We start from the raw sequence: 25555 nt of genomic DNA, 5'->3' as shown, positions 1-25555 counted from the left end.
GTAGCTCAGATGGGTTCCCTTGCTTTCAAAATCTGATTCATTGGGACTGTCCCTTTTCCTTTGCGCGAGACTTGGCTTGGATGTCCTGACTCATCTGTCCCATTGGGAGGTAAGATTAAAAACACACCCATTCAGAGTAGATCTTGGGGAACACCTCTTAAGATCATGTGTGCAGGCATCATGTAATAAATTGGGTATTGTTACATTATGGAAATAGACGTCACCTCTAGCCATCAGAAATGGAGGAAAGTAGGATGGGACTACATATTGAAAGCATCCAACAACCTAAATTGTCAACTCATCAATTTGAAGTTTGTGCCACTGGTCATATCAGAATATGAGTTCTCTATTATATGGCATGTAAACAGGAGGTGTGTTTAATGCCTTGGTTGGAATGGTGTGGAAAACGTCTTCGTTAATTACATTGAACAAAGATATCTTCCCCCATTTTATACCTCAACTGAAGTGTCCATGCCATCATGGAAACACTGTGTGCCATATACTTACAGTGGAAGACAGAGTGGGAGCCCCACTGACTGAGCAGAATTCCTGCAGCACAGGCTAGAATCCCCCTGCTGCTTGGCTGTTTATTGTGCCTCTGTTTCAAGTTCATGTATACTGTTGTATGGTGTTTTTCCAATGAAAACAGTTATTATATAAAAGTTAGTCTGCACATGTAACAGCTACCTGCAAAAATTCTCAAATGTTACTGTTACCTACACCTCAAAGAATAGACTGTGGTTTCTCTTTGTCTGCAGACAAACAACTCTTAACCAGCAAATCCGTTTTCCTTTTCATTGTATGAAAAATGCAATAGTGAAAAATATCATCTGATAAGGAGTAGGAAACATCGCACAAAAATGTCTTGTTACTGTTGCCTGATGGAGAAACTGATGATTATACTGACGTTCGCTATTCATGGAGCGGAGTGCCGAAACCATGACTACGTGGTTTGTGTAATGTGAGAATGTACCAGTCAAAATTTGCGTCAGTACCACACGACCAATAAAACGACCAAACCGTCTTGACAGCAGCACTTAGAAACAGCATTCATGTCGGACCTTCAACTCTTAAAACACTGAACAACGAAATATAATGTCTTGTTGATTCACAGATAGCAAGTCCAGGTGTGGGTTTGTATGACGCTGTTGTCAGTGTCCTTAACAGTTTCCCAGTTGCTCGCGTGAGATTTAAGCAGATCTCAGGGGACACAAGTGGAAAAGAAGACTTCGAGGTCACAATTCATGAGAATATTGACTGTATTTGATTCCTCCAAAATATAGATGGCGGTACAATCACAAAAATATAAGGTTTGGTATAAATTAATTTCATAATAATGTCATATTTTTACTTTTATCGCTATATTCAATGTGAAAATACGTAATATGCAAAGAAACATACCAAATAATCCACTGTATTCCCCTTCCCCGACTTTTACTCAGAAAACGTACATATATTTCGATTTGATAAATGAAAGATTTAAGGTATTATGTAGTATTTAATCTAATATTTGGCAATGAACGTCCTGCTGAAAGCTAAATTAAATCAAAACAAAGCAAAGCAAAATTCGGAAACACGAAAAAAAAAAACCAGACCAAAAAAAAAAAAAAAAAACATTCTTCCATTTCCGGTAAAACGTAATAGTAATTTTATGTCTGTTACATCTACCATGTGACGTGTAGACCGAGTTAATTATCAAATGGGCTTTACACAATGCAATGTCCATATCATAAAATAATCCCAATAATTTAAAATTCTTACAATTTATTGTGCATCTTTTTATGGTCAGTGAGTCACAATGTCAAATAATGCCAGTTGAAATGACCCCCCCCCCCCCCCCTCCCCCCGAAACTAATGTCCGCAAAAACTGTGTTAATTCCGTACACAATTTTAAACTGGCAAAATTTCAGGTCGAAAAGTGGCCACCTGAAAACGATGTGTACATGCATACAAGTATTTAACATAACATGATTAGCAGCTTTACTTAAAACGGCTAATTTAAATTCACCGCAGGGGATTTGTGTAGATTATGCCTGTTTTTGATGTTGGACTGACCGTTACTTCGGACTATCACAATTTAATATGTGCCGAAAGAGAAGAATGTAGCACACTCCAATTGGAGTGTAACATATACTCTTTTCAATTTAACCGCAGTGTGCTTTGTACTTTGAAATCGAAGTTAATTGCAGTATTTTATTAGTACGTTTTACTTGTTAATACCAGTAGTTCGGGATGTTGTAGAAATTTGTAGAAACATTGAAAACACCGTAATATTTGCTTTAATGCATTGTCGAAAGTCAAGCATATTGCGGTTAGTTTGATTAGGGTCCTTAATCTGGGTATTGAAATCAAGCCAAAAGGGGTAATTTATTTTCAGACTTAAACGAGCGGCTCAGGGGAAGCCTATTTAAGAATTCCATGTAGAAGCTTAATCACTTCTGATAAATAAGGCTAATACCATCGGGACTCAGTAATATTTCGAATTGTTCAGGTGTGTTAAGAGTAGCTAATATTATTTCATATTCAAATGTATGACGCTCTTGTTTAAAACCTAAAGGTGGGACACAGAGTATTGTTATTTTAAAAATAAATGGTGTGTAAATTAGATTCAAAAATTCTTTTTATCAGCGCACATGTCTTTCTAAATTTTAGATTTCCACCAAGTGCGTAACCAATTTAAATTTTAAATGACATTGATCTCCTTGTATATCTTCTGCAATGACTAAAATGTTCGTTTTAACGGTGTATACAGAGGATATTGATCTTCCTCACAAGGAATTCCATTCTAAATGAGCGCTTACATCTTTCGTCACATTTCAGAGAACCTATTTAAAGAGATTGTGAGCGAATCAACACATTCATTGAAGAAGGCAGTATGCAGACATTTTTAAACTTTGTAGTCTCGTGGATCAGGATGTTGCGCAAGAAGTGGCTAATCCATTCTTAGACGTGATGAGCGCAGGCTACAGTGCTGAAGGCACTCAAACAACATCTGCACAGCTGACGCACAGCCAGATGGTGAACAACTGAGCAACGAAAGTCTCTTAACCAATGGGACAGTAGACGGTTCTGAAGGACATCTAGTTTAAAATGACTCAATCACAACGGCGTGCAACATTTTAGATCACTAGGAAGCGTGATGGAATATCTTTACTTCCTCGACCTGTAAAGGTCCATGTTAACATGTCCTACGTGAGAAATCAGTACCCGGCACGAGGGGAAAACATGTCACATTGACACAAAATCCATGAAAACTACCAGGACTCATCAGAAAAATGAAATCGAACCATGCCATATCCATAGATCCAGTGATTGTAAATACAGCAGTAGCCTATTTATTCTGATATGCTGATCATTCAGCAACCCCAAGGCAAAAGCCCAATGCAACCCAGAAGGTCGGATTCTAATATCTCCTGGATTTATATTTACAGTAATAGTAAGACCAATGGAAGAGGTTCTGAAGTAGCGCTGAAATGGATAGCATACGATTTAGTTATGGCAATCATTGTATCTTATTTCAAACCAGCACTTGATATTGTTACGGACGAACTGATTACATGTACAACGTGGATTTAGTCACAAACAGATTTTACCATAAATCTCTTTGCGAAGGTGGAGTTTTGGTGATTTGGTACCTGTGCACCGTCAAGGCGTACAACCCAACTTAATACAGAGTTACAGAAAAAAAATCACACTATAACAGGTAGAGCAGGTGCGTAAAAGCGCGCTCCTTAGAAAGAAGGACATGATCTGGAAACAGCAAAGTCTCATACAAAAGAATGAAATCAATTGGTAAGTATAATCTTTTATTACAAAATTATTTTTAATAAAAAGTATGCATAATTTACAAAACAAAACCTTTTCTAAGTTGATCCTTGAGGAAATTGCTCATCGCCGAGTGCTCTAGTATCAAATTACATCAGTATCGGTTTTCTGGTTGTGAACCTTTTAAAAACCGAACTTCACAACGAAACTAGAGTAAACGGTAATGGCCATACGGATATTAAACACTCTCTCTCACTTTCATACATGCAGTCACACTTTCGGAAACTTGACAGAACAATAACTACAACAACGGCATAGTTCTTCAACACTTATTTACAAATGTACAGTTGATAACTAACGGGTATCACGAGTTAGTTATGGTGACTAAGGCGAAAACAGACAAACACGAACAGAACAAGCTATCCTGCGATCATCGTGCGTTTAACATCACGAACACAATAAACTACATATTACAAAAATGTTTAACAGTTCTATGAATAATAATACTTAAAGCCACAACCGACAAGGAGTTGCAGCATGTTAACATTGTTATAGCAGCTTTTGAACATTTGTTTCTTTTTTCTGTGGAATTTTTGTAAATACCAGGTGAGTTTTGTATCATTATTAAACATGAATCACCACAGTTCTGGAATTCTCAACACTGTTCCTGTATTGATCAAGCCAATTCCTCAGCTCAGAGATTCGGTATCCCTCCGGTCCTCTACCTCCCTGATAGACAACCTTTCCATCCTGGAGTATATAAAGTCTATCGAAATATGCTCCATAAGCGGCGTTCGACGAATTCTCCATGCTATCAGCAACTACAAGGCATCCAGGGACCTCCAGGTTCATCAGCTGTGCCGCTTTCAGTCGATCCTCGAGACATCGGTGCTTAGGGATTTGGTAAGGTGCGTCGGAGCTCACCCAACCGTCTGACGGATGCGCTTCCTCAATATATACCAGAAGAGAGTCTGCTATATCAGCGTACTGACTGACAAGCCGCTGGAACGCCTTCAGGCGTGTCATAAACGGCGGTCAGGTACAACTACCAAAGTTTAGGATGAGCGGTCTCTTCCCTTTTGCGTGGTCAAGAATCCGGCTTTTCCTCCGATCCCTGAGCTCCACAACTTCAGTGTTCGGCGCTGCATATCCAAGATGTGCCGATTTAAAGAAGTCCAATTTATGACCGTGCCAGACCGCTTTCAGCGACTCCCAGCTGAACATTCTGTTCGAATCTGAGACGCACAGTGGGGGATCGTCGGGACTCCCTTCTTGCTCTCTCATCTTAAGTAACACCTTCTTCCGTATGCACAAAAAATCAAGCAGCCACAGCATGAGCGCTGCCATGAGAAAGCGAGGCAGCAGGATGAGGCAGACAACTGCATTTTTCAGCGCCTTGACAGTTTGCACGCCGACAGATTGTTGCATCTCTGTCACTGTCTTTTGGTCCGACTAGGCTGAAACTTAATTCGGTCACTCCTTCTAAACTGCTATGCTCCACCGTGCTTAAGTTCCCTTTTTATAGGACTAGCCAAGGATTTGAATGAAAAAATACCCCGCCTCCAAAGCCGGGCCGCCTCCTCCCATGGTGGGGATTACCTTCTATCAACTCCTGTTTGTGTGATATGACAGAGAGGGGGAGAGTGCGAGAGGGAGAAATCGAGCGAGGGCGAAGGGAAAACTCCAAACTTTTCACGTCTGTAATGTACAGCTGGATTGGGGGTGGGGTGGGGGGGGGTTTGTGTTGCAACATCGTTTCTTTCATTAACAAAACGGATATGCAGACTGCGCTTTGCTTCCATTGCTACGTGCGCTCCTAAACCAACGCATGATATCGACACTGAAAACTCATAAAATTACCTGCTACCAGTAATAATGCTAATAATTAAATTACAGTTAACAAATAACACGTTTTCAAGGTAAACTGGTATTTTGTCGAGTGTTGTCATATACGCAAAGGAGATGCATATTGCCGAATAGATACTAAAAAAGGTTATAGTTCCAACATCCTACTATACTGAATGAATCTAAATGTTCTGAACGAGTGAAAACTAATTACGCAGGTAAGTTTTTACACAGATTGCGTACTCCAGCGTGCTATTTTTGCACGATGCCGACATGATGTAGCATCGACATAAACGACAGGCATTTTCACAGATTCCGTGGTTCTAACTATAAGAAGTTCCATGTAGTCGTCCCTTTTCTTAAAGCAAACACTGTTTGCTTAAATTGCATTACGACTGTCATAGGTACTGTGCTATAAGGCTACTTGCACAATATACATATACAAATACATTCTGCTTTTTATCGTACTCGTAACCGTTATCATTTAAATCGCTTTGGATACGAATAGCTGTCTAATGCATAGTCTACATGATAATCAAAAACCTATAAAATTACATTTAAATCGTCAGAGGGCCGGTTGTCATATATTGTCTTTTATGCAAGACCTTTTTTTTTTAGATTTGATACAATATAATCGTGCAGTATGTTGGGTTTCCCAAGTCACGCATAACATGAATTACCACATTGCGCTCATTGCACTAAAATAATTCCCACTAGAAGGCGCTCGAGCCTGCAAGGACTGTGTTATTCTGCGTTGGCTTGCAGCGTCTGTTCAAAGGTGCATCACGTCCTGCATATGCCTGTACTAGCAGGTCCCGCGCTGAAATTGTCATTGCTCATTCCATGCATTTACACAAGTCAGTGGCAATTCATGGTATGTCAGAGTAGTTTCAGGGGGGTATATGATTTCAGTGTCCTCAAAGTTTGCAAATTATTCTGTCAATTAATATGAGCTATATGACTACGACTCATGACTCAGTACTTTCTTTATAAATCGAACTACATTTCTGGTACTGACATGTCTCGTAAAGCCTTCATATAGCTATTTTTCACATGTTGCAAAGTGTGAATTAAGCGTCATTAAACTCCTACAACAATTACCACGTTATCACGAATTCACATACTTCACAGGAATGTGCATGCCCACATGCAAGTGGATGACATATCAAGGTTTAACTAATAAATGACCTGCATTAACATATACAATGCGGAATATTTCAAGTGAAGTAAACGTACGAACCCGCTCATCATTTATTTACTGAGCTTAGTCATTCTTTAATGTTTGCCGCAAAATCATGAAACCGACCTTTTATAAGCATTTATTAAAACCATTGCGTCTTTTTTGACTATTGCTTGTTTCATGGCGTTTTAAGAAATTTGATTGTATATGGCAATACGCACATGCAAGAACTTGCAACATTTAAAAAGAGGAAAAAAATCGTTAATGTAGATTTATTTAACCACAGCCGGAACTTTAGAACCAGAAGTAATTCTTGGGCAGCTACAACCATTCACCAATCAAAATATCCAGTGGGAAATACAGAACGCCAATTCCATCACTTACTGACACAAACCGAATTACAAAATAATATTTTCACGCTGTAGCCTGTTCGAATTTATTCCTCATACAACGGAGTTTGTAACAAGTACTTATGGTAGGATGTGTCCATCCAGATCTGCCGCTATGGGCTTAAATTGTATCCTGTAGAAACAAATACACTGTGTTTACACATTTATACTTCGCTAGGTCAAGATCGTTCATTTTAATCCAATATGTACGGTGTATTAAAATATGAACAAGAAATACATTATAAATAAATCTTCAGTCATTGCGGATGAGGGATTTTAGCATAAAAATAAGTTGCTCAATGGTCCCTGTAATCAGAAGATTTTACTGATATGTCCGATGTCGTCTGGAAAACGACAAAAATGCCTTTACGCTTATACGTTGAAAAGGCATATATTTCGATTAGAAATAGATTCAGAATGACTTGGTTTTTTGGAAAGTGAAAATATGCATAAATAGAATCAGACACATCTAGGTACGTTAATGAAACCTCCTAAATGAACTACCTTATACTTTAAATGACCTCCCCCTTGATATATCATCACATACCAATGTGGAATGGAAATGGCGTTTCACGGCCTGGACGTTAATATGAATAGTCCTAGGATTTACATCTAGGATATACTGCAATGGCATTCTATTTGAATATTATGAACGGTTTATTGTGTGATACCCCAAACGCAGGTGATATAATATTTCGGTTATGAATATTTTTGTTTAAAGTGGAGGAAATGTTTCAAGCTATGGCTTATCTGGACGACTGACCAGCCCACGTTCAGACAACAACCAGTTGATCCATTGGCCCATATATCTAAAGTCACTAGCACACTTCATCACCCACAAAACACAATAATATTTACATTAGGTTACTTACTAATAATACAACTTCGCTAAAATAAATGAGCTGTGCTGTTAGCAAAATGGCATCACCAAGAGTCTGGAAACATTTATTGCACAATTAGGTGACATTCTTCTGCAGATAGTCAAGTAAAATAAATAGGCTAGTTCCTATATGGTTCTGGCTGTCTAAACCTCTGGGCTGAAATGTTCAGGAGTCTAATCCTTGTGCTACTGAGACTCTGCTACTTACCGTAACCTTCACGCGGCACCCACTACTCGGCAGTTTTATATTTCACTAACGTGCAACTTACAGTTTGGTTCAAACCTTATACTAAGTATTTGTACATACAACTGAGTACAGTGTTTCATGAAAATACGGACACATAAAACACAAGACGGGCCATGGAAAGTTGCCATTTCATAAAAATACTGTACTACGATACGTATTAACTTTGAAATATATGTTTAAGAATGGGTAGATGTCATGTTTTAAATTACAATTCCAAGGCAATTCCGCCGTTTCTCTTGGAAGAAGCACACACACATTGGACAATTCTGTCTTATTAGTTGCACTCAAACACCCACTGTTTACTTTAGTGCAAAGAAATATTGTGACTGGTACCAATTTACTTTGCATCTCTCTCTACTATAACATTAATTAAAACTACAATTACAAATATACTGTTTGTATAGTTGGGCATATTTGTGTGTAATCTATCTATCTGCAAACAAATGTGTCAATACATGGTTGTATTCCAAATCTTTTGTCTGTGGTTTATATTAGTTGCATTTACGAAGGCATAAAATAAAACCAGCAAGTTTATTTACACCCTTGAATTTGAATCTGGTTTATATCAGTTAATAAATCAAGCTTTTATTTCAGCCTACATCCAATTCACAAAGTCGTAGTAAGACATTAGCTGTGAAGTTTGCTCACACATGTGAGTTTCGGCTACGTTACCTATATTGCACTACATACCTATGAGCGTAAATGTAAAGTGTGGAGATGTTCTACTATTTTCATAAATATTTTCCCGTTGATGTTAGATACTGTTACCCCCTAGACAAGCCAAGTCTTTGTTTGGACTCATGAGGCGATGTCACAAGTAGTCTAGTGAAAACCACTGGCCAAGTTTGACATCAAACGAAGTACTGACCTATATTTATAAACAGAAAACGTTTTCTGAAACAGATACTGTTAATCTGGACTTGTAACAATTATACAACCAACAGAAAGTAAGCGTGTTAAAGCCTAAACCCTTAAACTATTGCAATCGTACAAGACGGTTCGATTCAGCAAGGCCTCCGGTTCATTGAACAGTACTGTTGCAAGTTTTTAGGACACACTCTTTACCTGTTATGCACCATTCCTTTAAATCGGGTTAGGACACCGTTCTTCTTAAACTTGCTTAGTCATTCGAAACAATTTTGCCAGCGTCGCTATAGGTTTGGAGACAATATTTTTCATAAACAGCAATAGGATTTTTCCCACTGTGTCATGCAAATTGCTCCCCTGCCGATCTTCTATAACCTTCGACCTGTAACTGGCGATCTATTTTAGCGCGAGAGGGGGACTTTGCATCATATGAATTAGATGAGGCACTCTAATTTCTCTCGAATCACCTGTCTGCCAAACTGGAGGAGCGCAAGCAAGGTAACAAAACTGACTTAAATTTGGGGTTAATAGATCAAACATCTGAAAATGTAGGTAACCGTATAGTTAACATATAAATGGATATTCTTAGACGTCGTAGTAATTGCTCCTTTTATTGGCTAGCGCTGCAGATATGTTGGTCTCAGTGACACAGCCTGCTTGGAACTTTATTTTGTTTTAAACGACAAGGCAGCAATGCTTATTTAATTACTTTCCCTTAACCTCATCGATGGCCGGGTGGTTACACAGCTAGTCTAGCAAATATAAACTGTCTACCTATCTTAGCTTTCTATCTAGTTGTCAACCTAGAGAGGAGAGGTTGCGTTACATTTATTTATTTCTCCAGGTCAATATGAAATGATATGATAAGCCATAAGCAACATTTTACCTTGCACACGAAGATAGATGTGGCCAAATATTATATTTACTAGCTGGATGTGTATTGTATTATTAGCTTCCTAGGTAGTGACAGTAGAAGGAAAACGAAACTGAAGCCTTAAGATGGACGTTTTATTTAACCTCATTTAGTTTATTTTAAATTCATGAAATATTCTGTTTTGGCGGCAGTGTTAACCTTTATGCTGTATTGGCAGCATTAACCTTTATAGTGTATCCACAAAAATATATAGTTTTATCACCTGAGAGCTCAAAAAGTAAGATCAAACAGATCTGCATTCAGAAAAGGCTGTAGGGCGGTAATGCATCAAGAGTACTGTCTTCTTCAGGCACACAATGTCAATATTCACTGAGGACTTCATTTTTCAAGAAAAGTTACGTATTAGAAACAAAGTTTGTGAAAAGTCTGTTGACTAAATGGCAGAACAGGGGTATCACTTAAACCTGGAATATTGCCATTTGGAAGAAAAAGAATGTGGTCACAATCAATCGACTACTTGATGCTAATTTGTCTGTACAAAGTAAGTGTGATTAAACTGAGGAAGGCTAACAATGGTGATTTCATTATGATTGAGAAATGAGGTAAATGCCTTTAGTGAGTAATCTGAGCAAGAATAAGTATAACACATTTCAAATCTTTGAATGAAGATGTGATGGGAAACTCAATTTATTGAAGAAAGCATGATGAATTCAGATGGTGAGACTGCTGCCCTAATGGTACTATTGCTAAAAATGAAAAAGGCCTCAGTACTTAGTCAACAGTAATAGGTGCAGTGTCAAAAATAGAGTACTAGAAAGCTTATAGCTCTTGCTCCTTACATACTGTGCAGCAAGAGATGTTTAGCATGACCTTGCACTCCACAGAGATTTATGAGAAGAATAACACTACTCCAACTCATTCTTTCATAGGTTTTGTAATAATTAAATTAGTAGGTTATTTCATTTTATTTATGACAATATGTGAACTGAGTGGGTACATCTGCACTCCTGTAACTTGTCTATTGCAGCTAAATTAGTGGGGGTTTCAGTCAAAATACTACAAGATTTTATGATTTGCAATTATCTGCAATGATTTGAAGAATCTACATGCATTTATGACAGTTTTAATCATAGTGAAATAGACTTACGTGTTGTAATAGAGTCATATTTGTCAGGAGATAGACACTGCTTAATCAGTGAAAACGGTAAACATTACGCAGAGATTACTTCCATTTTTAGTACATAATGAACTGTGATGAGGGCCTCTATTCAATGTAACCACAGTGTACTTCCTCCTAAAAGGGGGGTGCTCTGAAAATCTATAATTTGACATGCAGTACTCTATGCACAAAAATACCTTCATGACAAATAATGTGATTATCGTGATTATCCCAGATACAAACACATTTCCCTACTAATGATCACATAACTGGAAATAAGACAGCTCTGAGCTGTGGCCATAAGTCAGTGGGAGAGACCAGGAAGTTATTGGCAAAAACATGCTGGCTTAATTCATAGGTCTCTGATTGCTGAAAGACACAAAACAGTTAGTAGATATGCTTTGTCAAAGTATATAAACTGATGCTTTGTGAATGCTGAACATTATGTTGCTCCAAAAATATGTCTGTCAATGATTTCCTGATTTGTCCCATTGACATACTGCAACAGATTTACAGATTGGTCTGCATCTCTATACAAACATATTGAATTATAGTGAATTGACCTGAATAGCTAGTGGAGTTTTTCTCAAACGGTTTTGAAATGGCTTGCCCTATATTCACAGACAAGTAATACCTTTTAAAGCTAAGAGGGGAAGGCTGATTCCATTGTCTGAAATGAGTTGCCAGAAGGGTTGCCAGTGGGGACTATTTCACTTTCATTTTTCACTTCTACCTTCATGCCATCATGCAGTGAGGTGCTGAAGTGAAGAATGTGCCAATACAAATCCTCAGATACACTTGTCTGCAGCCAATGTCTATTTCACATGCACATCTCAATGGGGAAGAAATAATCATTCTCTTGCTCAGCACTGGTGTCAGCAATTTGGTGGTGTTTGTATTTGTAGTTCATTAACTACATTTTGAAATTTGAAATGCAGTATACCAAAAAAAATATATTTGGGTACTTGACAAATGAAGGTGAAACAGTTTTTTTTACAAAGTACTCATTTTCATAAGGATTATATGAAATTCTAATGTTCAAAGTCCGACTTTTCCTTAACTGCAAGTGTTCGCCAGATATTTTTTATTTTTCCACCATTTTACAAGCTTTTCTCACAGCCCCAGACATAAATGGTCCTGCGGTGTGACATCATATTACAGTAAAATTAAAAAAACAAATAATAATAATTTTAAGTATAGATCAGTTGTATTCAAAGTTTAAGGATCCCTTTCTGCAAACCATCATTAATATTCTGTATATGTATATTATTCATAGGTGTTTTTCAATTCCATTCTTTATTTGTAGCCTCTTTTATCGCTCACACTAGTGGAACTATCTTATAAAACATTCTGATGAAAATGCTCTGTTTTCTTTTTATAGTTAAATTATGCAGTGTTTTTAAAAACACACAAGGATTGGATTAACTGAACCTTCATAAAAGCCATTTAATTTTATTTGAAGTAATGTCACACCACATGACATGACATCACACCACAGGACATGTCTTTAATGAAATTCATTTGCATAAATTATCTGATTCTGGGACAAAATATTAAAATCTCATTATAATCTTGGTTCTCAGTAAATGAATTTGAACAACAAACCTTCATGTTTGTGAACAAGACATATTGATTAAAAGTTAACATTTTGGAGACATCACTTTTATCACATCAGATCCATGGCCATAAACAAGACACACTGTAATTCATGACATTCAGAAGCCTCCAGTCCAAGACCTGCAGGTTCAGGAACAGCTTTTTCCCCACAGCTATCTCCTTATTGAATTCTGCTCCCCGCTGACTTCCCTACACTATTGTGCACATCTCATTGCCCCTCACATCCTTATCCCCCTGGCCGGGACTGATTGTAATACATTTACCACCTGCACTACTAGAAGGTTATCTGCACTTCCAGTAATGCTGTAACTTGACACAGTTGCTTACTGTATCTTATACTGCACTATTCTTTGACCCATTCAGAGCTCCTGCACATACCATCAGTCTGTTATTTGTAATCTGTAATCCAGAACCATTTTATATATTATATATTAACTGTAAATATCATAGCATATATTATATACACTGTATATATCACTGTATAGATATATCTGTAAATTTGTCCATAACTACTGACATAATGTACATATCACATTGGATATATCCATCTGTACAAAAAATGTCATCTTATACTATACATACATATAACTGTAATATATCCTCTGCACTTACTGCTTACTGCACTTCTGGTTAGATGCTAACTGCATTTCGTTGCCTTGTACTTGTTACATGTGTAATGACAATAAAGTTGAATCTAATCTAATCTAACAATGTTTTCAACAGATCTAGGATTGTCATGAACAAGACATTTTAAACAACATTTTAAGGACGTTTTTAAAACAACTGATCTTTAATCAGCTTGGACACATGTTTGGACATGTAACAATGGTTTTAAAACTACGAGCTGAACATGAGCCAATCCAGGTTTGTCAATTTACCCTCATCTCCCTTCAAATCACCTACTGGTCCCACCTCCAGCATCTCTGTCCAGTGCAGGAACCAAGCTTGCCTCTTGATCTGGAGCCTTAAGCTTCTTGTTTTCTCTTTCCAGCCTCTTTATTTTAGCTCTTAACTTGGTTTGGTGAGTTTCCTGTGATCAGTATTGCTTTGTAGATGGACTACGAGAGGGTTAGTAACTGGCAAACTTTGAGCTGGAGGACTAGTAGCTGACAGAATAGCAGCTTGAGGACTTAGAATTGGAGAATGAGTAGATGGGGAACCATGAGCAGGAGGACCACGAGCTGGACTAAAGGCACCATCATATTCGTGAGGCATATCTAGGCCTTCAGGTGATGGGGGAGTTACATATAAAATGGCTGCCAGATTCTTGCTGCTTCTTGCCTTTGTCTTTCTCCATTGCTCACGAAGTTTCTCTCTCTTTTTTCTTGGCAGACAATTTATATTTCATGGTTGAATTTCCCCTTTTGCCTTCTTTTCATGATATCTGTTGATAAATCAAAGGAGACAGTTCTTACATGTATTCTAAATAAAATTTATTATTATTTTAAGAATTAAAGAAGGCCTCACTAACTGCCTCTCCCTATAACAGCTTATTTACTTTCATCTTCTTTCCCTAAGAATCTCCTCACGCCTGACTTCATTCTGGTTTAACTTTTCCTGATACCTCCTTGTCCTTTCTTTGCTCATTCCTAAAAACTGACAAAAACACTTTCAAAACAATTCTCAGTGACTGTTGACATTTCATACACAACAAACAATGATGAAACAGGTGGGCAAACGCCTTATGCAGCCTACATTTTAAAAACTACAGGCATGTAACTAGTAACACAACTGACTTATGTATGTCACCCAGCAGGACAGTACTGTCACACAACAGGACATTTACACAATTGTGGCCATTTTGAATCCTTGCCATACATAACTGGCCTTGAGTGTTTTTGCTAACTGACTAAATATACTGTTTCTAACCTTATTAAGTAATTTTAAAAAATAAATATTTTAATTTTCTCAAAGTAGAGCCGTCACACCACAGGACTAACAAAAATGGACATGTTAATCGTTTGACAGAAAGTATGAAATTTGTTAAATTAATAAGAGATTAACACTCACCTTCCAACCTTCACATCACAGTCAAATATCTGGGGGATTTCCTGGTTCTTGCTTGACAAAAGGACCCCTATAGTTGTCAATGAAACTCCTGTTTAAAAAACCTGATCTTCCATGTCACGCCGCAGGACAGCATTTTCATTACAAAATTTTATTTACTGTGATTATTATTGTAAGAGTCTTGTGCATTTTAAAACCTTATATCTGTCAGTACTTCAGCCCCCTAGCTGATGTTTTTGTGCTCTCCCTGTCTGTCTGTGTGGTCCATGTGCTTTTGTTTACTGTTCCCATGTGTTCCAGCCCTGCCCCGCTCTCCGCCCTGTCCCTGCCCACCTGATTTCCTGATCTCCTCCACCTGCCTGCCTGCTCACCTGCATCCCACCGCCTCATCAGCCCAGCCCTATATCTACCCTGCTTGTCTCTGTCTTGTTGCCAGTTTGTTGCACTGTTTTTTTTTTTTTTGCCTGTCTCATTTCTGCCTGTATATTCTGTTTTGGAGTTTCCTGTGCTGACCTTGCCTGTTCCTCAACTTCGTGTCTGCCTGCCGTTTTACCCTGATTGCCTGATCCGCCTGCCTGCCTGGTCCCGACCCTCGCCTGCCTTGTTTACGACCCTGGCCCCTCATCTGCCCTGCTTCGGACTGCTTCCTTGGTTTTGACCCTGCCAGTTCTGACATTTCGTACCTGCCATGCAACTTCAGTAAAACCACTTAGAACCTGAGTACGTCTGGTCTGTATTTGAGTCCGTGCCTGTGCCCTGACAGTATGAACTGGCCAAGATGGACTCAGCAGACCTCCCCCAGCTGAAAGCAGCATTGGAACTACAAGGCATGCTGCTGGGGAGTCATCAGAACCAGCTGGAGGCTGTTAGCAGGTCCCTGGAGAACTTTGCTGCTAGCATGGCTGGCATCACTGCTCAGCTTCAGCAGCTCCAGCAAAGCCATGAGAGCTACCCATCACCACCTGCCGCAGTCTCTCCTCCTGCCCCATCAGTGCCTCCGAGTTGGGAGCCGCGTCTGCCACCTCCTGAGCCATATGCGGGTGACCCGAGTACCTGCAGATCATTCCTTTCCCAGTGCTCCCTGGTCTTCAGGCTCCAACCCTCCACGTTCCCCACGGACCGGGTGAGGATAGCATATGTTATCGCTCTGCTGATGGGCCGTGCCAGGGAGTGGGGCACCACAGTCTGGGACACTGGTTCTCTGTTCTGCCACTCCTATGGAGCCATCGCCGAGGAGATGAAGAGGGTCTTCGACCGCTCCAGGCACGGTCATGAGGCTGCACGGGAGATGCTGTTGACCCACCAGGGCACCAACTGGTGTCAAACTTTGCCATCGATTTCCACACCCTGGCCGCTACCAGGGGGTGGAACGTGGAGGTGCAGTATGACGCTTTCCTCAACGGTCTCTCGGAACCCATCAAGGATGAGCTTGCCACCCGTGAGCTACCTGCCACCTGACGCCTTGGTGGACCTGGCCATCCGCGTGGACCAGCACCTGATGCAACATCGAAGGGAGAGAGGTTCACATAGCCCTTCCCGGAAACAGCCCCCCCCCCCCCCCCCCCCCGAACTCCTGTTCTGGCTACTCGGAACTCTGCATCTCCGCCACCTGTCAGAGGACAATCAGTACCTGGTCCTGCATGTACTGAGGGCAGCCTGGCCACTTTGTGGCAACCTGCCTGGCAAAGGCCAGTGGATTACAGGTGAGCGTCACCCCCCTATACCAGTTCCCGGAAGTCCACCCTCTGTTCTCAGCCACTTGGTCATTGAGGGTCAGCCCCACACGGTCTTGGTCCTGATAGAGTCAGGAGCCGATGGGAGCTTCATTGACGCCGACCTGGTGGCCCAGCTGCACCTGTCCCGTATCCCACTGCGCTCTCCACTGGAGGCCCACACCATCACCGGGGCCCTGCTCGTCCGCATCACCCACGCCACTCCCCCGGTGAGTCTCCATATCTCTGGCAACCACTGCGAGGAAATAGTCTTACACCTTATCAACACCCCTCAGGCTTCTGTGGTCCTGGGTCATCCCTGGCTTACTCGGCACAACCCACACATCAATTGATGCTGGGCTGGAGCCTGTTCTGTCATTCCTACTGTCTCTGTGACACCTTGGTCCTTGCGTCTCCAGTCGCCCCTGCTCCAGAGGACTTTCTGGACCTGTTGGCGGTTCCGCCTGAGTACCTGGACCTCAAGCCGGTGTTCAGCAAGTCCCGTGCCGCCTCGCTGCCCCACGCATTGTCCTTACAACTGCTCCATTGAACTCCTGCCCGGCTCGTCACCACCTAGGGGATGCCTATTCTCCCTGTCTCCACCGGAGACCGAGGCCATGAATCGATACATTCGGGAGTCCCTGGCAGCAGGCATCATCATCCGTCCGTTCGGTCTGACAAACTCCCCGGCTGTGTTCCAGTCTCTTTTGAATGACGTCCTCCGGGACATGCTCAGTTGGTTTGTGTTCATTTATCTGGACGACATCCTCATCTTTTCTCGCTCCCTGCCTGAACACGTCTAGCATGTCCATCGCGTTCTCCAGCACCTACTGGAGAACCAGCTGTACATCAAGGCTGAGAAGTCCCAAGTTCCATCAGAGCACCATCGCTTTCCTGGGTTTTTGTCATCACCGCTGAGAGTATCCAGATGGACAGGCAGAAGGTCCAGGCGGTAGAGGAGTGGCCTCGACCCACCTCCCGCTGGGAGCTACAACGCTTCCTGGGATTTGCCGACTTCTACCACTGCTTTGTCCGCAACTACGGCACTGTGGCTGCTCCTCTCACCTCTCTGACTTCTGTTAATAGGGTTTTCTCCTGGTCCCAGGCAGCCGAAGAGGCGTTCCATGACCTGAAGACCCGCTTCACCTCAGTGCCTGTCCTGAAACCAACCTGATCCTGCCTGGCAGTTCATCATGGAGGTAGATGCTTCGGTTGTGGGAGTAGGGGCCGTCCTGTCACAACACTCGCCAACAGACAAAGCCCCTGCGCTTATTTCTCCCTTATTTCGGGAATTACTGGCTGTCAAACTGGTGCTGGAGGAGTGGAGGCGCTGGCTGGAAGGGGCGAACATCCCATTCCATCCCATTGGTGTGGACCGACCACAAGAACCTGGAATATATCAAATTAGCCACATGTCTGAACCCCAGACAGGCCCGCTGGTCCCTGTTCTTCTCCAGGTTCAATTTCACCCTCTCCTACCACCCAGGAACCAAGAATGGTAAGCCAGATTCCCTCTGTCACCAAATAGCGCCCACAGAGGACCCCCAGGAGCCCAGCACCATCCTGCCCGCTCAATGTGTGGTCGCGGTGGCGCATTGGGACGTCAAGACCATCACTCTGGGCCGAACCAGGCCCAAGCTCCTGCCCCCCTAACCATCTTTGTTCCCCAGTCTGCTTGCTGCTCCACTCCTCGGCCCGGGTTAAGCGACGAGAGTCGGGTTAAGCGCTGACTGTCACTGCTCCAAGGCCCCCCGCTATTGCCAGGGTGTTTTTTTTTTTTTGCCTGTCTTGTTCCTGCCTGTATTTTTGGTTTTGGAGTTTCCTTTGCTGACCTTGCCTGTTCCTCAACTTCGTGTCTGCCTGCTGTTTTGCCCTGATTGCCTGATCCGCCTGCCTGCCTGGTCCCGACCCTCGCCTGCCTTGTTTACGACCCCGGCCCCTCATCTGCCCCGCTTCGGACTGCTTCCTTGGTTTTGACCCTGCCCGTTCTGACATTCCGTACCTGCCCTGCGACTTCAGTAAAACCACTTAGAACCTGAGTATGTCTGGTCTGCATTTGAGTCTGCGCCTGTGCCCTGACAATATTGGTAAAGTAAATATGTATAAAACAATGACAAAAGCCTTCATAAACAGTTCCAGGTGTTACTGATTTATTTTATAAATGTTTATATTTCATACTTTGTTTATATTACCGTCACACCACAGGACTTTCTGCATGTTTACCTTAAAATAAAAACAAAACAAAACACATCTTTCATCTAAAAGTAAAACAGTTATTTAAAACATTCTATTTTGCATTACTGACATAAGTTTTGTGGAGGAAAAACACATCTTAATAAATATTTTTATTTGATTGCGGTAAAATCAGGCGTCATGTCACCCACCCATTTACAAAAAATAAATAGAATTTTCTTCATCAATGGTAAAAATGAATTCTGTTTTGTAAAAACTCATATCTTCCATGGTTGCTTATGAGCTGATTGTTGTCATTGAGAGAAATGCCAGATACTCCAATCAGAGTTGGCTCTGACATAAAGTACTGCTTGAATTGCAGTATATAAAATAGCCGTTGGTTGTTTGCAAGTGGTTTTTCTGAGGACTGCTTCCTTTCCTGTACAAGTGTAGGAAAAAAAAATCCCCATTGATTGTTTTTTCAGCACCAGCTTTGAATAACACATTAAAGCAATGGCAATGTGTTCTTTGTATTAGTTCATTACTTATTTTTGTTATTTCAGCAACCTTTAAAATTGTGATTGTGTGTAAGTAATGCAAAAAAGTAACACTGGTTTAACTTTTGTGGTAGATTCAGTCTGGTCCAAATCATCACATGAATCTTAATACTGTTTGTCCTAAAACCTTTTTGGGCAGAAATAAATATCCTTCTGGAGTATAATTTAAAATTGACCTTCAATGTTCTTTTTCATATGCCTGATTCCTAGTAGCAGTATGTTTGCATAATTTGAAACTATGCCATTTTTAAGAGTTCAGTGCAAAAATTTAATTCCACAAGTCTGATGCCCTTATTAAGAAAGTGTATTCAATGTAGTTATTTAAGTTTAGTACCGTTTGGAAACCTATTATATTCTTCTGTGTAATTGATGCCACGGAATGGTCAAGTGGTTAATGTTTTCCTTGAAAGACCGATTGGTTTTTGTCTTGGCAGAGTAAGGTTTATGATGAAATCAGTATGACATGAGAAGGATGCCAAGTGGTGGCCCCCCTCGCCTAAATAAACACACCTCAAAAGGTCTGCTCACTCCTGCTCAACAATGACACTCTTTGAAAGAGTATTGTGACTCTCCAACTCAAATCACAGTAGCATGACTCTGAGAGTGTTTGTTTTGCAGGCATGTGACTCTGCAGAACCCTTTCCTACCCTCTGATTCTGGGTATTGTGGAAGCCTCTGAGTTTCATGTCGTGTGTTCATTTTTTGATGCTTACTGCGTCCCCCCATTCTCTTTCCTACCTCATTTTTCCCCTCTGTGAATTTTATTTCCCTCACATTTGGAATGTAGATATGTATAAAACACCCATTACATTACATTATATTATTGTCATTTAGTAGACCCTCTTATTCAGAGCGACTTACATTGGTTACAGTTTTATCCATGTACACGGCTGGATATTCACTGAGGCAATCGTAGGTTAAGTACCATGCCTAAGGGTACAACAGCAGTGCCCAAGCAGGGAATTAAACCAACGACCTTACAGTTATGAGCTCTGGTTTTTACTTCTACACCAGACTGCTGCCCATTGGACATTCAAATGCTAATTCCTATGCTTCTCCATATGCAGAGCTCCAAACAGTACTCACCGTTTGCTAAAATGGGGGCCACATGCAGCAATGGGACACTGTTAGGTTGACACATGACACCTGGCCTGTACTTCAGCTGCTGGGTCCTTTCCATTGCCAGGCATGCAAGCATATCATTCTAAGTGATGGGTTTTGTTTCTTGCTGTGACCTTTTACTGCAATGTGGCTGTTGCATGAAATTATCATCATTGGCAGTGGGAAGCATCCTTAGATCCATTATGAAAAGTTTCTGAGGTACCAGAACATCCTTGGTTCATTGCATGTAAAGCTACATATATCATATTTCCCATTCTGGGTTACCTAATGCAGAAAAGTGGGACACACAAATTAATTTTAAGTGCTCAGTAAATTAGAACACAGACATGCTTGTAGCAAGGTATTTTGGCAGAGTTCTGTTTTTATGCTTCTTTCCCCATTAGGCAATCCCCTTTATCATCTCACTGTAGCAACCTCTGCACTTTCACAGGAGCTGAATGAATGCAGTCTTCTTATATGCTCACAAACAGCCAACAGCAATTTTTCACACTAGTTCAGCTGTGCACTATAGGGAATGAAATACCAATTGAAGCATAGGCGTTACTCCGCTGACATCATCCGAGTAGCTCAAAGGTGTCTGACGAGTTGCAGCGTGCCTGCGAGTGGGGAGATGAAGCCCTGCCTGAAAACCTCAGAGCCAATGTGTTCCACCTCTGTGGGTTCCCATTCATCACCTGGCTGATTGCATGGCTGGGATCGAACCAGGACCATAGGGTCTTGCCCATTTGAGAGTCCCATATTTTTCCAGTTTCCTCCTTTTTCATTCAACTGTTTTTGTAATTACCAGTTGTAGTATAGGCGCTACTCTACTGACATTGTGTGTGCACAGGGTGCTGAGAGCAGTGTGATGAGGGATCCCCTTCCAACCTACCCAAACCCCTGTCCTCAATGTTACAAAGCCAGATTTCCAGCTGTGGGCTCCCAGTCATTGTCATTACACAACGTGGTTGGTTTGGAAGCCAGGCCATAGCACTCTGCCTTTACTCAAGAGGAGCACCTTGCCACTTGAGCCACTCAAGCGCCTTGCTGGCCAAGACACTTGGAGCCCATATGTGTAAAGTTTTTGACCACTACACTAACCTACCTCCCTACCTAACCCTAACACTATCCTGTAGACTGTATATTTATCAGCTTGTGCAGGTGCTGTGGGCTGGTAGAAAACTCAGAGTAAACAGACTACAGCTACAGATAGCAAAAAGCTGCCTCTCAGTCTAACATTAAGCTACTGTAGCTGCTTGGTCAAATAACACTTTGCATTATTTATATTGAATATATATTTTTCTTTCCTGATGTTATAAGGGAGAGAATTACACAACTGCAGTAATAAGACAGTTTTGAATATTGGCTTGGTACCAGCAGCTAGTTTGTTTGCTAATTTTAAGTAACCCTAGAACTGTGTGTTGTACAGTATGATCGATTTACATCTGTACCATAAGCCAGGAAAAAGGAATGTCTCATAAACTGGGAGCTTTTTTGGTTGTTATACCAATTAAAAAATAATGTCCAGGCTGGAGATTAGGACTCAGGGTCTTAAGAGATGGGCCACAAAGGGGAGTGAACTGATAGGGGGGGCAGGCATGCTTGCTTTGGATGGTGAACAGCAGAGTGATGTGTCAGCAAAAGCTTCAAAAGTAGTTTCAGCATATTTTCTAGGGCATCCCCAATTTTACTTTTGATTGTGTTTCTTTCTGATAGACAGTCAGGCAAGGACATTTGTCAGTATACACAAAAGCAGCCAGTAGTGGTTCTGTAGCTATACAGTGTGAGAGGCATCTTTCCAAAGGTCTGCATGTGCTGACAGTAATTTTTGTGGACTGAAGCATCATGGCAGACTGTAGCTTAGTGTCCCTTCTAATTATAAGGTTGCTAACTGTGACTCAGTGATAGTCAATCAATGGGTGCCACTCCATGAACCAACACTAAATTAGTAGGAACATTCTTTCCCACTCAACAGGCTTCAACTTTATGCTGACCTTGTGCTGTAAGAATCCCAGAAATAGCAATTTCCACATACTATGAAGGTCTTCCTACAAATAGCCACTAAGAGTTATGGGTGTGTGCATTCCTGTACTTCTCTTAAAGACTGCAACAGCAGTAAATTGAACAAATAGAGAAAAACAGTAGATATATGCCTGAACAGGTACAAAGTCAATAAGCTTAACAAACAGAAAAAGTAAAAAAATGATTAATGCCAAACAGTAGATATGTCTCAACATGTACCACTGTAACATACTACATTTTTAATTATAGTGGTGAAATTGCAAAATTGTCAAAATTGTGGATGCTTCATATACCATACTTTGCCAACAGAATATCTTGAGAACTCATGTGGTTTATTTAATGCCGTTAAAATGGGAAGAATCCTCGCAAGGGAACCCAATAGTAACAGCTTGACTTGACCACAACAATAGTGACTGTCCAAATGCCTGGCAGGTATCAGCGCAGACAAGCAGGGGTGAAAGAAAACCCCAGTCCCAGGAACAGGCGCTACACCCACCAGCAAGCAAGTAAACATATTGGATAAGCTCTCATTTATCCCCAAATATGAAACCAATTCCATAGACATTGAGACTGAACTTTTTGGCTTTTTTAGAATGATTAAATTGAGGCATACGTTTGGTAACTCTGAAGACAACTCTCAAAGATCTAGTACACCCGAGTTTAAGCACAGAAGTACTTTTATGTCTCATGCATCTAACCCTTCTATTCAGATCTTTTGTGGAATTGTTGAGCAAGACTTTCTTAGTCTGTATAGGACCAAATTCCTGCACTCCCCACATTACCTTAGTAAAGATGAAAAGCAAGTGATACAGGAACTTTCTAAGAACTGAGATTCTTTCCAAGCCTGCTGACAAGGGGGCTATGTTCACTATCCAGAACATATCAGACTATAAAATAGAGGCATATTGCCAGTTAAACCACAAACAATTTCACAGGTTGCTTAAGACTGATCTTATCTGACTGATCTGACTGATCTGATTGCTAAACCTGAATTTGATTAACTCCATTGTAAATCCTGTTATTCGTCTCTTATAAACCCAAAGATGACTCTACAGATGTCATTAACAAAGTATCTGAAGAGTGATTTACCTAAAGCTAGATCCTTCAAAGAAATTTACCCAAGAGCCAGCTCTGTAGGCTTAGATGCTTCTGCCACTCAACTGATTTTGTTGACAAAGCCAGGGTTATGAAATATTTTCCATGGACGTTACACCTACAGTCTACATGAAGCTTATCATATTGCTCTTGCCAAAACATAATCTGACCTTCTATGAAAAATGTTAACAAAAGGAAAATTTCTCTGTCAAGCGTATATGATGAAGACTATTGGGATGAAACACTGGCACCTGCTCACCTCTGATCCTGCTCTGAGGCAGCAGTTTAAAGATTCCCCCTTTTGGTCTATAGACAAGGTCCTAACCTCCACAATAACTTGGTGCAAGAGAGTATTAAACTAAAGACCCTCCTTGCCCTGCTTAGAGATGGTAATTATCCATGTGGCAGTTGTGCCCAGTGCAATAATACACATAATACTTTTGATTTCAGGCAGCCTAGGTCAGGCAAAAGATTTTTTGTGAAAGATATTATCATATGCAGTAGTGTGAACATTTTCCATGCCCATGTGACAAGATTTATGTTGGTAAAACTACCAGAAGCCTTAAACAAAGAAAAAAGAAAAAAGTATCATTGGGCACAAAAGCTCTATAAGACATCATGATGCTAACTGTCCTGTTGCCTGTAACTTCAAGCACTGTTTTCATAGTGTCTCCTCTGTGTTTTCATGGCATTGAGCAGGTTGAGATGCCAAAGGGACCTTTTTTACATACTATTCCCTACAACCTATAGGACTTAATGATGAGTTTGTTATGTGGGTAACATGTTTATAGGTATGGGTTATGTACTGGGAATGTGAATTCTGTGATTTATGAAGTGATGACATCACTGGTGATCACTGATGTCCATAGGTGTTATGTATTGCACTGATTTCTCTTTTATTCATGTGGTCATGTACTTGGCTGAGCACTTATTCGTGTTCTGATGATGGTCCTTAGGCTTTATTATTTGTAATAAAATTGAAAACTTGCACTAATTGTAAGTGTGCAGAAGTCATTACATTATTGACATTTAGCAGATGCTCTTATCCAGAGCAGCTTACAATTTTATCCATTTACACAGCTGGATGTTTACTGAGGCAATTGTGGGATAAGTACCTTGACCAGCATACAACAGCAGTGCCCCAGCAGGGAATCAAACAAGCTACCTTTTGGTTATGAGCCCTGCTCCTTTATCACTATGCCATACTCCTGCTCATCTAAGTCTGACTTTCACCTGCATGTGCCGCCATATGGAGTGTTTGTTTTTTTTTTCTTTTTTTGTATACATTCACCAATTCTGTTAAAAGTTATGGGAAGGCTAGTTGTGACAGTTGAAAGGCAAAGACATGCCTTTGCCATAACTGTAGAGACCAGACCCACTGTGCCCTTGGCTTGAATTACATAATGCCCCATAGTCTCATTCTATTGACTGATACAGGTAGCACCCCAAAGATCCATGTCTGATGTCTCATTCTGATGGAGTGAAAGCTGGTGACATACATGTAAGCAGGAAAATGTTCTTTGTGTAAAGGTGACCCACAGTGTTCACAGCTTCACATGAGCTATGTTTTGGAGATAAATATTATTTTCCTTGAAAAAATAAAAAATTATGTAATTCAAAAATGAAGAATAAAGTGGAATGTATACATCACTACTTTGATTAAAATGAGGTTGTTGAATATCTTGTACAATGTATGCCTAAAATGTATAGAGTAATAATGTCCTTGCAAAATAGAATTGAATTTGAATACAGATATTGAAAGTCATGTTTAACCTTTTGAAGCTGAATTTGATAAGTTTCAGATTCAGTTAATGCGGTCAAATGAAAGTATTGTCGTTAAAATGATTCAACTACATCATAAAGCCACACTGAAATTTTGTAGAGAAATGGCAGTTTTAGAGACAGTTGATTTTATGTGAAAAATGACAGTTAAGGGTTAAGGGATGCTGAAGGTGGGGGGAAAGTATATGTGTGTCACTCACTTGCATTGTGGAATCAGGAGTCTGCTCTCCTTGCTGCCACTGGGCACCTCCTCCAACAGTGACATTGTTGTCAGCTGTAACAGT

At 40.7% G+C, this 25555-nt stretch overlaps 1 protein-coding gene and 1 long non-coding RNA gene across 2 annotated transcripts in view; one reads left to right on the top strand and one right to left on the bottom strand.

Moving 5' to 3' along the window:
- Positions 1-3879: 3879 nt before the first annotated feature.
- Positions 3880-5250, bottom strand: dio3a (iodothyronine deiodinase 3a). The gene has a single exon (XM_036542821.1). The coding sequence runs from the start codon at positions 5191-5193 to the stop codon at positions 4390-4392; it is 804 nt and encodes a 267-aa protein (XP_036398714.1). The 5' UTR covers positions 5194-5250; the 3' UTR covers positions 3880-4389.
- Positions 5251-9614: 4364 nt separating this feature from the next.
- Positions 9615-25555, top strand: part of LOC118787305 — a 77397-nt gene continuing 61456 nt past the window's right edge. Inside the window, exon 1 of the long non-coding RNA XR_005005368.1 lies at positions 9615-9671. This is a non-coding gene — a long non-coding RNA (uncharacterized LOC118787305). The remainder of the gene's footprint in view (positions 9672-25555) is intronic.

This window comes from Megalops cyprinoides, chromosome 12 (genome assembly GCF_013368585.1).
Source record: "Megalops cyprinoides isolate fMegCyp1 chromosome 12, fMegCyp1.pri, whole genome shotgun sequence".
Classification (NCBI taxonomy): domain Eukaryota; kingdom Metazoa; phylum Chordata; class Actinopteri; order Elopiformes; family Megalopidae; genus Megalops; species Megalops cyprinoides.
This window is presented reverse-complemented; position numbering and strand designations above follow the sequence as displayed.